This window comes from Rhipicephalus microplus, chromosome 10, assembly GCF_043290135.1.
Source record: "Rhipicephalus microplus isolate Deutch F79 chromosome 10, USDA_Rmic, whole genome shotgun sequence".
Classification (NCBI taxonomy): domain Eukaryota; kingdom Metazoa; phylum Arthropoda; class Arachnida; order Ixodida; family Ixodidae; genus Rhipicephalus; species Rhipicephalus microplus.
Genome location: NC_134709.1, coordinates 53,736,054 through 53,748,102, shown reverse-complemented (window position 1 = coordinate 53,748,102; position 12,049 = coordinate 53,736,054). Strand labels below are relative to the sequence as shown.

The following is a 12,049-nucleotide window of genomic DNA, read 5'->3' as shown; positions in this document are numbered from 1 at the left end:
ATGCACTTCTTATCGATATGGTGGTTTTGCTCATAAAACCCTATTACATTAACCCATCATGCTTAGAAAGATAGTGGTAATACGAGATGCACTAGCAAGATGGCAGAGATTTTTCCCGCATTTAAGATCACCTCGCTACTTGGCTTAAATTTCACACTTAAAGAGTTTGCCCTAAAATTGCATATCAAAATCTACCGAGTGGGAACTCAGTAGTTAGCTAACTAAAGATTCGAATCTCATACACATGTGCAATATTTTCAACTGTCTACTTGTGGTGGTTTAGATATTATTTTATTATGATGGTCACTTATTTTTTTTTTAATCGATTCAGTCACGGAGTTTGCTGTTTGCACGCTCTTACAGAAAATGCAAGACAGTTAAATATTTGCAACGGAACAATGCAGAAGCATATTCCAATCAGTGGCCTAGCCAAGGGAAGCCACACTGGGCCCGTGCCACCTCCGAATTTTTTTTTTCGCTGTTGCATACAGGGCACAAAAAGACCGCTTGTCCAATTTCCGTCCCGCCCCCCCCTCTGATGGAAGTTTCTGGCTATGTCCATGTTCTTCCTCTTAAATAGCTAGTGCATCATGAGGGTGTAGCTTCGTTGTGATTCAACGATTCTGAGACATTCAAACAGTAATACATTCTACACTAGTTTCATTAGGCACTGAAGCCAGTAACAATGACTATAAGGAAACCAGTCATGACCACTTTTTCTTAACTAAACTGGTAGGTCAATACAGCACAGCTCATTTCAGCTGAAACACATTGGTTCTGATATAATAGTTTATTGCAGAAAATGGATTTTTATGTTCACAGTATTGAATGTCACTATTCCCCTACAAGGCAAATCGTGTGCTGTGCTGTGGTGGTATTATGATGACAATGTTAACCCCATTTGCTTTTCAACCTTTACATCTCTAAGTGTTAGATATTTCTTTGGTTCAACATTAATTGCTTGGCCTTTTTTTTAATTCCCAGAGATGTGCTCGAAAGGGAGGTTCAAAGAAGGCTGAAATGCGAAGCTCACTTGAGAGCTCTGGTGAGTTGACATGCATCACTGAATTGATAATAAGACCCATCACTACAATGGAATAGGGATATACAGTTGAAACTCAAATCAGCGAAGTGGTGACGACGGGCACTTTGTTTCATCAAATTCAAAAGTTTGTGAAGTCGAGAAAGGAGTTTTACAGTCGTTCAATCAAAAACTGTGAAGTAGCAATGCACAATAGCTTTTAACCATTTTGCACGAGACAAACAAGGACGAAAAGAGTAGAATGTGTAAACAAACGAGCACGGTTCATGCTCCTGTCTTCATCCTTGTTAGTCTCGTGCAAAGTGGCTAAAAGATGATTTCGTTCCAAACTAGGCCGGCAAGCAGCTTTGCCCCAATAGCTACCATGCCATTGTTCTAGCCGCCGAACCGCACCTGGGCATACAGAAAGCTCTCGAGGGTAGCCCATACAAGGAGCCCCCTATGTTCTGGCAAGGCATGTCACGGTGATGTAAGACTACAACGGGATACAGATATGTAAAAACGCAGCATGCAGGTAGTTATAGTAAGGTCAGGCTGAGTGAGGAAGTTGCAAGGAGACCTTCGGTGCTGTATGTATCTTAAACCGGAGAATAAGGAAACTATTGACCACTGCCCTTAGCGCGCATTTGTAAGTAAGGTTGCTGCCAACTGCAGAGTTCAATGTGCTGTGCCTACGCTTTGCGTGCAGCATTGCCAAAATAAAACTAGGGATTTAATCGGAGTGGATCCTCTATATAAAAAAAATAATAATCTCGTCTGTACCAAAATTAGATGAAGATCTCATCTTTTTGACTCCGTTATTTTAGCAGAGTATTCGGTTTTCAAGTTCGTCAACTTAGATTGATGACAAGATCGAACCCTGTGGGCAGCTGCCAGTGAACAGAAACTGAAGTTCTTTCATCTTATCATAAACTTAGGTTTTATTAGATCGAGTTTCAAGTGTATCGAATTACTCATTATATCAAATGGTAGTGACAAAACCTTTAAAGTCCCATAACTGCTGCGCGTACATCGCACACCCGTTCTCTTCTTCGTGTCATTATCAAACTGTTGCGCCGCTCTGTGCCCCTGCAAGTGCATTTACCCTGACCGACCCATGATCACTAGCATAGTAAAAAAATTGGCCCGTATCTGCATGTTACACTGCAAATGTCGTCGAAAGACGATAGTCTTGCATCTGGAGAGTGAACAAAACGTTTGTTTGATGTTCTGCGTTGGAAAATCGCTGAATGGTATTCTGGAGGTGCTACGTTAGAGTGCCTCGAGCGTGCAGCGGAGGCAAACGAATGCATCAAGTCACGACACACATGAGACATGAGCGCTATCTGGCAGTTATCTTGGGAAATGAAGAGCAAGCGCCCTGCGCGCCCGTCTCGGAAGTGAAAAGGTGTAGAACGCAAGGCGACTGGTAGATGCCACCACCGTGTCATCTTAGCAAATCCTTGGAAACACTTGCCTTTTCGTGCAAGCATTGCATGGTCAGCACAACATGATAAACGCTACGGTCTTTAGAATTACTTATGTATGCCTTTTTTACTAAGAGACACACATGCAGAATGTTGACTTGTTGTTATGGGGCCTCAGATATGCGCATCAATTGCTTTTTAATTCACAATCGCACAGGTATGAACGCTGAATTTTGAGCAATATTGGTGGGCACTGCAGATGGGGTCGGCCGTTCCGGGTATCATCTAGTGCCGCTTGGGGTACCATTAATGGCGGACAAACAGACAAATGTACAGACATACAGGTAGACAGACAGACCAAAATTTTTGCGTCAAAGGTCCCTAAGAAAGACTATTGTCTTTAAAATATTCGTGCCATCAAAATAATAGCATGTTGGCAGGTGCTGTCTCTGCAACATATGTGTGTATTGCGGCGAAGAATACAAGCGCTGCGCTGTGAAGCCTGCTACCTGTATCTATTGTCAGAAAGGGGATCAGCACTCTTGTTTCGACAGTGTGAAAGGCCTATGGGTCTCATACATGTATTCCATATTATGGCATGGATGTATGCCTTCAGTGTAAAAATGGAGAAACAAATAGGTAAATCCCCATTTTTCAAAATCTGAAGAGCGTATAGCTGGCATGTGAAGATTTTATACATGTTTCCAGCAGGTATATTTTGTATTTTAGATTGATACACTAAACTATTTTGTTTTCCTTCTCGTGCTTGGTGTATCTGGGTTTGATTGCAAATTTATCGATTGATTGACCGATACAACTTCATCACTATTCTTTTTTGCATTGCACAGCAAGCTCAACTGCATCAGATTCGCTGCTGTGTCTTTGGCCAAAGCTTCCAGAACAGAGACCGCATGGTCACAGTCTTGAAAAGTGTCCTGAGTCAAGATAACTTTGCGAGGTGAGCACGACGTGGCTGTTCTACTCCACGCAGTTAAACTCTGGTAGATCAGCATAATCGCTTGTGAGTAGACTCGCTTGCACTCTCTACGCATTTCAGAAACATGATCTAATGCGCCGGTGACAAGAGGTGTTTGCTTGTGTGAGTATAGAGAGGAGGGAATAACAGGCAGTTTAAAAGGATGCGGCTCTCAGCAGAAGTGAATGCTGCATACCATAGGCTTCTGCTGAGGTTTTGTTTATTAACAAAGAGAAATTATATCTGCAATTAAACTTAATTGCAAGCTCATACCGTCTAGACTCGTCATTGCGAGCATTGATATAGTGAATTGGTCGTTTGAGCAAATGAATTATTGGTTGCTGCAAACTAGACGCGAACTTTGGTTGGTCAGGCTTGATTTCAGTGACATTTATTCTTCGTATAACGAAACTGAAGACAGTTGCTGCCATGATAGTCCCCCAAAGAAGAAATACTTCATTTGCAAAAGCAGCAGTTCTGAAGCCTGTATGGATGAATGTTGTAAACTTTATACATATAACTAGGCTTGTGCGCATATTCAATATCACAGTATTCGAATTCGCTTAGATTAGAATTTAAATCGCTGAATATTTCAAAGCATTCGAAATGAACAAATAGGTGCATTTTAGTCTGCGGGTAACCCGCAGAAAGGTAGTTTCACTGCAGTGGAGCAGTGCTATGTCGTGAAAACGCCTATTTATTAGAATTCCGCATTGCCGCAAAGCCCCCACTTCATGGTTAAATGAACATACCACCCTCTCATTGACTCATCATTTTTTACGTTTAAAAGCTTGTTATACCAACTTATGTGATCCAAGTATAGTAAATATTAAATTTAATATACTCTACAGGTTATTTACATTATACCAAAAGTCAATTCCTTCTACTATTCATAGTTTTCCCTCTTTCTTTAAATAAAAAAATGGAATGGGCAGAGGCCATATCAATTAAAAAATATATATATACATACGTATATATATACTATTGTCCAAGTTAATTAGGCCATCACAAATATGCCCATTTTTCTTTATAATATGTGATATATACACTACTCGAATTCAATATAAAATGATTCGACCAATATCGCTATTTGCTTCAAACCTAAAACTCGCTATTCGCACAAGCCTACACATTCTTGGCATGTCATCCTCTGTACAGGATCCTCTGCACCCTGGCTGTTGCCCACAGTCTCTCAACCTGTACACTTCTAAAAGCACTTGAGCACTACATCCTAATTAACCGTCAGGTTGTATGAGGTGGTCCCCTGCTAATATGTTTGCTATGTGCTGTAGTTTATAAGCTATAGTCTGGAATTTCAAATTACTGTAAAGGTTCAAGCTAGTGCCATTTATAATTTCTCTACCAATTTCTCATTTCCCCACTGTACCAGGAAAGCCACCTCTATCTCGCATGTTTTTGCATTCTGACAATGCATGCGTACGGGCAACACTGTCCTCCTTAAATCCCATTCAATCCCCTCCGCCTTAGCAACCAGATTTCCAAGCACTAGGGCCTGGAGTGCGTTGTCAAAATTCGATTCCCATTTTTCACCCCGAACTTAGCACACGACAATCGTGACAATTTTCAGGTTTCTTCAAACAAAAGCATAGCCTTTGAAATCCGTAATTTCAATTCAATTATTTAACTTTTAGGTGGGGTTAGCAAAAGTGGGGCCTTTTATATCTAACAGTTGCATAGGCATGGGCTCATTGTTTAAAGTACTTTCATGACTCGCTTCCTACATTGTGATCAGATTCGTTTTCGATTTGGTGAGTCATCATCGTATTGTACCATGCTATGAAGAAAAGGCCCTGCCTCGGTGGCCTAGTGGCTAAGGTATTCGGCTGCTGACCCGCAGGTCGCGGTATCGAATCTCGGGTGCGGTGGCTGCATTTTTGATGGAGGGATTTGGTGGAGGATGCATTTTTTATGGAGGTGTACGTTAAAGAACCCCTCGTGGGGGTCGAAATTTCCAGAGCCCTCTGCTACAGCGTCTCTCGTAATCATATGGTGGCTTTGGAATGTTAAACCCCACAAATCAATCAATGTTATGAAGAAAAGCTAAAAGAATAATGAGAAAGTCTATGCCCACCTTTTGTTTCCCCCGGGAAAAGATTGCTGCTGTCATTTTAATTATCGGTGCCATTCTGTGAAAGTTGGCCTCCCCCCCCCCCCCTCCGATTGCTAATAATCTGCACTTGCGGAACAGGAGTGCTTGCTCAAAAATTTGCAGTACAAGCAAGCCTAGATGCGCACTGAATAAATTGCCATAATACCTTTTGTAGTCCCGTGTCAGTTTTATTAGATGCGAAGCATCTTATGAGCGAGCTTGATCCAGTGGCGTCTGCCCCCCACTGCGCATACACATTCCTTCACCCTCTCCTCTGCTACGCTGCCCTTCTCTTGTCTCGCAACGCCGACATAGCCAGCGTCTGCTTGTGTGTTTCTTGATTTAGAAAAAAAGGTAAAAGAACAACTGCTCGAGCTGCCCAACCGTTCACTGACCACCCAGTATATATAGGCACTAGATCTTGACCTCCAAGGTAGTGCCGGTGGGAGATTTCTCCTGCGCATTATTGAACAATAAAAATATGTGGTGTGTCCGTTAACTAAATGCGGACTGCGTGTCTCTCCGTTCAAGCGGAGTCTTCTGTCTCTTGTTGCCCATCAGCACAGATTGGTATGTTCAATTAGGAAACACTAGTCTATCACTGCGTACCTTGCGGTTACTCTGGCTTCTCTACTTTGCAACGCCGTGTTGAGTGCCAGCGTCAACACCGCCACCAGTGTATGTGTTAGTGCCCGCTTCTTCGCACCTATGCATGCTTCTCTTTAGCAAGATATGGCGTAATTTTTTTTGCCACGATGTGACCATGTTGCGACGTCATGGTGCTGAAGTCATTCGGCAGCAAAACATATTTAAATGCTACAACGCTCGCTCACAGTCACCTGCTGAGAGGCTAAACCAAACCTGGCTGTTCAAGAGCTATTATTACGATGAATTGTTTTGAGGTTCTGTGTGGCTTGCCAATATTTTTTTCTTCAGTCGTTTAGAGTAGCAATAGGTGCTTGTGCATCTATGAATAAGTAGCGTAGAGTCTGTCGTACTTTTTTGTTCCGCAGCACCATGGACGACGATTCGGCGCAGTCCGTGCTGTCGCCAATGGGCACCAGCCTCTCAAGCGGGGCACATCACAGTGGGGAGATGGCTTCGAGGGACATTGGCGGGGAGGCTCACCGCATGCTGCTCGGTATGCCCGCGATACAGTCCCCTCTTACCGTGGCAGGAACAAGGGAGCTCACTTCCAGTCAAGTTCTTTTGGGAGCTACCCGTTCTGTCTCTACTAAGCCATCTCTTTCTGGAACCGTACCAGGGGTGGTACAGTCCCCTTCTTCGGCTGTCTCTTCTGGTTTTGAAGCTCTAAAACCTTCCCTACCCAAATCTGTAGCAACAGCACAACTCTCTTCTAGAGCTATTCCTTCCGAAGCTGTCACTTCTGGAGTTGTCCTCTCTGGATCTGTCACTCATAGACCAGCCCCATCTGGATCAGTACCATTGTCACCAGGTCCATCTCGAGCTGTTCATTCCGGAGCTGTCTGCTCCGGTGCCACCCTTTCTAGATCTGCTGCAACCGGATCATCTGGGGCATTACCGTCTGTACCATACCCCCTAAGAGCTGTTTCTTCCGGTGCATTCACTTCTGGAGCTGTCCTCCCCTCCAGACCTGTCACTGCTGAACTGGCCTCACGTGGTTCTGTACCAGTGGTGCCGGTACCTTCTGGTGTTACCAAATCTGAAACATTCACAATTAGCAGCATTTCCTCACCAGCTTCCTCTTGTGTGCATGTTTCTTCATCATCATCTCCCTTCAAGCTGGTCCCACCTTCTCCTACTCCTACTGGACGTGTCGTTTCTGGCTCTGTACATTCAGGACCAGTGTCTTCCGAAGCTGGCCCTTCCGCAGGACACGTTCGTGCCACGGCTGCTTTTCATGCCGGATCTGTCAATGCCAGATCTATCCATACTGAATCGGTCCGCACTCGAGTCGTTTCTTCTGGGACTACTGCTGCAGACTCGGTTCCTCTTCCATGGAGACCTGCTGAGACTGGTGACACTGAGCCAGACCATTACAAGTCTATCCCGACGAAGTCCCCTGGCACTCCCCGTTCCAAGCGTGCTGCTGCTGCTGCTGCTGAACAGAGTACTCCTAGACTTGGTCCTGCTCCTGCCAAGGTTCACTTTGAGGTGCGTATGTACGTGTTGTGAACAAGAATAGATCAAGGGCACAGTGTAAGGTGTAGCTGTTTTGGTGAAGACACTTCACGTATTGCTTGCAAGGCGTGTTTGGCTACTTAAAGTAACAGCGCCTGTCTGTTGGTTCATTGACGGCAGCGAATGTCTTATCAATAAAACGACACAACCTCAACGCAGAAAACATTTTATAGGCAAACACGGTTATATCACATATATAGAATTTTCGGGTGTATCGAACGCGCAAGTTATCCCCTTGAAGTTCCTCTGTAAAAGTGTAGAAATTCGCACATTTCTATCAAACGCTATTTTTACCCACCTTCCGATATATCGAACATCACGCGAGCTGTAAAGTGCGCTTCGGCACTCGCGCCCCCTCCCTCGCAATCTATGCTGCAGAGCGGCTCCGCGCGCTAGATGGAAAGCACAGCAGCGCATGGCGACCTCCGCACGACACCACGGCCAAAAACTCCTAACGCTTGAAAAAAGGTAAGGGCGAGAGGGCTCGAACTGCACAATCTCTAACTTGCTTGCTTGTTTCTCTCTCTCTCTCATGCTTTCTCCGCATACCCGCCTGCTCGGAAAGCACGAACGAAGGAGCCGACGTCCTCCTCCTTTCGGCTTTTATTTTTTGTTGCTTCTTTGCGAGTTTTGATCAGCCAATCACAGCTCGCGCTTTTTGCTGTTACCCTCGCAGGCGGCAATCGCCTCACAAGTTGCGAGCGCTTTGTTGCTTCTGCTTACGTGCTACTGCATGTACAGCATTTCTTTTTTGCGTGCGTGGTGTTCAAAACCACTGCGAATTTCTTAAATTGTCGACTTCGCAAGGCTCTTGACTTTGCGACGAAGTTGAAGGCTATTCAGTGTGCTGAGGTGGGCGATAAATGTTCGACCATCGCTAATGACTTCGGGATACCTCGGAGCACTACGAGTAGCTTGTTGAAAAACGAGGCAGATTTCAAGGCAAATGTGGCGGAGTAGTAACGTCTGGAGCCTGCCATGTGCGCGCTTCTGTCCACGGGAATGTAGAAAAGGCACTCTATGCCTGGTTTTAAGAAGTGCGCGCGAAAAGAACATTCCGGTGGATGGCCCGATGCTGATCGCAAAGGCCAAATGGTTTGCCGATGCACTCTGTGAAACAACTTCGCCAACAACAGCGGGTGGCTTTACTTATTAAGCAGCGCTACAACATCGTTTGCAAAACTGATTCTGGCAAAAGCGGAACTGTCAGCTGCCAGGACATCCGGCGGTGGATGACGAAGGAGTTGCTAGAACTCTCCGCAAAGTTTTTTCCTACGGAGATTTTTAATGCCTGGCGATACGTGAAGACTGACACAGTGGTCAACTGCTTCCGCAAGGCAAGCTTCGAGACGGCGGAACTTGTGGAAACCATCGATGACGACGACGAGCACATAGACGCGTTTTGCGAGTTGTTCCGCTTCCCGGCAGCAGTTCCACACGAATTGTCTGCGGACGACTTCGTGGAAGCGGACTGCAATGTCCAGGCCGACAGCTCATGTGACGAGGAGGATCGTCTGGACAAGTTGCTGGCTACATGCGCGTACTTCGCCACTGAAGTGGCGGCAGCGTTCGACATCATTCGCCGTCGTATCAGCCACGTGGAGGGAACCGGGCTGTTGAACCTGGACAGTTTTGATAAGACCGAGACTAGCGTCTTCAACATTTGAAAAATGAAGAAGCAGGCCAAGATTAGCGGTTTTTTTTTTTTTTTTTTTTTTTTCACGTAGATAAATCATTCTGTTGCGGTGTGTGTGCGGCATTAGTTGTCATTCTTCAATGCGCCTATCGTAGGTGATGATCCGCTACAGGTAAGCTCTTGGGGCCTCAATTTTTTATATCGAACTAATTCGCAATCCCCTTCGAGTTTGATATATACGTATTCAACTGTATATACCTAATATTGCGATTTTCACGCTAATGTTATGTAATCGCCAACTCATCTAACAAATTCTTATTTTATCTACCGTTGCTGTACCAACTGGCATGGTCAACACTGCACTGACATTCGCCGCATATCGCGTTTTCTGCAGCCACGTTTGCTTACTAGAAAATTCATATTTTCCTTAAAGCGCTGGTTGCTACCGCAGTGCCCCCCCCCCTTTTTTTTTTTCTCAAGGTACATTGTCCCACCAATAAATATCTACTGCTGTCACTGGGCTGAAAAGCGTGAGGCATGGTTACTTGATCTGGTTGATTGCATCTTGCAAGTTGCCTCACCTTAGTTAAGTGTATTTATTGCCTACATCGTGATCCAGGGTGACTTGCCAGGGTGGCTTTGCTACAAAGACTCTGAATTAGCGAGCACAAGTGCCAAGGTTTGATCGCCACTCACCATTAAAGTTGCCAGGGTGTTGGTGGGCTAGGGGTGGTTAAATTCTCCCCAAATTTTCTAATTTTGCATGCGTTAAAGTACACACACATACAAATACGTGTACAAATTTACACAAAAGGAGGCCGAAATGCTCTCCTCAAAAGAGTGCCGGCCCTGCCACTCACAAAGGCTCCGTTTCCACGGGCACAAGATGTGCAGACACCAGTGCACTTGAATTTTGTGTACATGAAAGTTTTCGAAGCATTGGTGTACTTTGGTGTACTTCATAGATATTTCATGTGCAAAACCGAAAATTTTAAATAATTAAAATTCTCATGGGGATGTATGCATGATGTGCACTCATTTCGGACCTCTACTTATTAGTAATAGTCAAAATGATTGTGCAAAGGACAAAAGCAACAAAGTGCGTGCATGATTAGGGCACGTAGTGCCACCAGGTGGCGATATTACCTGTGTTTTCTTCCTCACGTGCCCACAGCTCTCAGATTCCCAAAAGACGAGCGTTTCCAACCGTTCCTGCGAGACCGGCGGGCGTGGCGAGGTGTTTGCCACAACAATGACCGTGGTGGCGGGCGAGCCTGGCTACGTAGCGACCATCACGTCCCAAATGGAAGGCAGCGTCGGCAGCAGAAGCGCGTCTCGGCAACGATTTCCGCGCAGTCACAGCGGACCGGCCCTGCTTGTTCAGCACTCCTCCCAGAAAGCGACAGATAAGGGGCCATGTAAGCGTGCTTGGCCCAAATCTACATGCGATTGTGTGTGTTGGTGTGCGGACACATACGTGCATTTGTGTACGCGCGTCATAGTTTAAGTGCAGTTTGCGACATCATGAGATATTGCAGGATCTGAGAAGCTTGCAAAAGATCAGCAGTTGAAGTTTTCATCCTGAAGAAAGGTCAGCTTGAGACGGCATTGTTTGCGATGGTGTGAATCATTCTAGCTACAGCAATCGCAAGAACGATTTGCGTGTTAAGGTGGACATAGCGTAACATGTGTGTATTATCTTTGTTTTAATGTGCTCCACACTCACGATTGTCATTGTACTGTGAGTGTTGGTTTTACCCTAATTCTTCTTTCACTGAGCACAAGTTTGTCCAATACGGCACCTCATGTAGTGCCGGTTGCGTTCGCTTGTTCATTGTCACTACTGCGTGACAAAAACACAGCTGTTCCTTTTCAAATGAGTTGTGGAAAACGAAGGGAGTGTTATGTCAAGAAGCTTAGTGTAATACTAATATAGGCAGGTCAGCTTCTTGAAACTGGCACAAGTACAGTGCGAATGGCTGTTTAATGAATGCCAAGTCTCAAAAACATTTTTTTGAGCTGGTGTTGCCAGGACATGAAGAAACCATTTGAAATTTGTTGTCACATGCGGAAATTTGGGCACAAAATTTATAAATGCAGCTTTCGCATCGATGTCTTTCTCCTATGAATTAACCTGGAATTCTGAAATTGATGAAAGTGTAGTTTTAGAGTGTAACTTATCAATCTAAACTGATTGATTGTTTCTCTTTAGTGTCCCTCTAAGCCCAATGGTGAAATGCAATACGTACTCACTATTAGGAAAATTAACCACTAATCCACGCGGGACACGTGCAGGGGTGACGCCTTTAGTTGTCATGAATCACTTTCAGGTGCTAGGTTGGCGAACTCGCTCATAAGTCGACTCACTCGGATGAAGCCGTGAGTCTGAGTGAGTCCGTGCTAGTAGTATTTTAGTGAGTAAGAGTCCGAGTGAGTCCAATTAAAGAAAGTTTCTGTGAGTGTGAGTTCAAGTGAGTTCGGCCCACGGAAATTTTGGTGAGTTTCAGTCCGAGCGAGTCCAAAGTGCGAGAATGTATTACTCGAGTGAATCCGAGTCAGTTCTACTTTTTTTCTTTTTCATGCCGATCTATGCTACAGGCAGACACCCACACGCTTCTAGTTTGAAGTCCCCCACTGCAGTGGGCAGTAATAATCGTATAGTAGTTCTGACGCCCAAGACTCCGGAATTTGGTATCACCTCATTGGTCCGCGCTTC

General features: G+C 44.9%; 1 protein-coding gene across 2 annotated transcripts in view; it reads left to right on the top strand.

Annotated features, from left to right (window-relative positions):
- Positions 1–12,049, top strand: part of LOC119181688 (uncharacterized) — a 41,363-nt gene that overhangs the window by 4,739 nt on the left and 24,575 nt on the right. The window contains exons 4-8 of one of the 2 annotated variants that reach the window (XM_075875672.1): positions 985–1,045; positions 3,297–3,406; positions 6,548–6,675; positions 7,357–7,670; positions 10,508–10,751. In XM_075875672.1, the coding sequence (XP_075731787.1) occupies positions 985–1,045; positions 3,297–3,406; positions 6,548–6,675; positions 7,357–7,670; positions 10,508–10,751 (857 nt within the window). The remainder of the gene's footprint in view (positions 1–984; positions 1,046–3,296; positions 3,407–6,547; positions 6,676–7,356; positions 7,671–10,507; positions 10,752–12,049) is intronic. The other variant, XM_075875673.1, reaches the window with a different exon arrangement.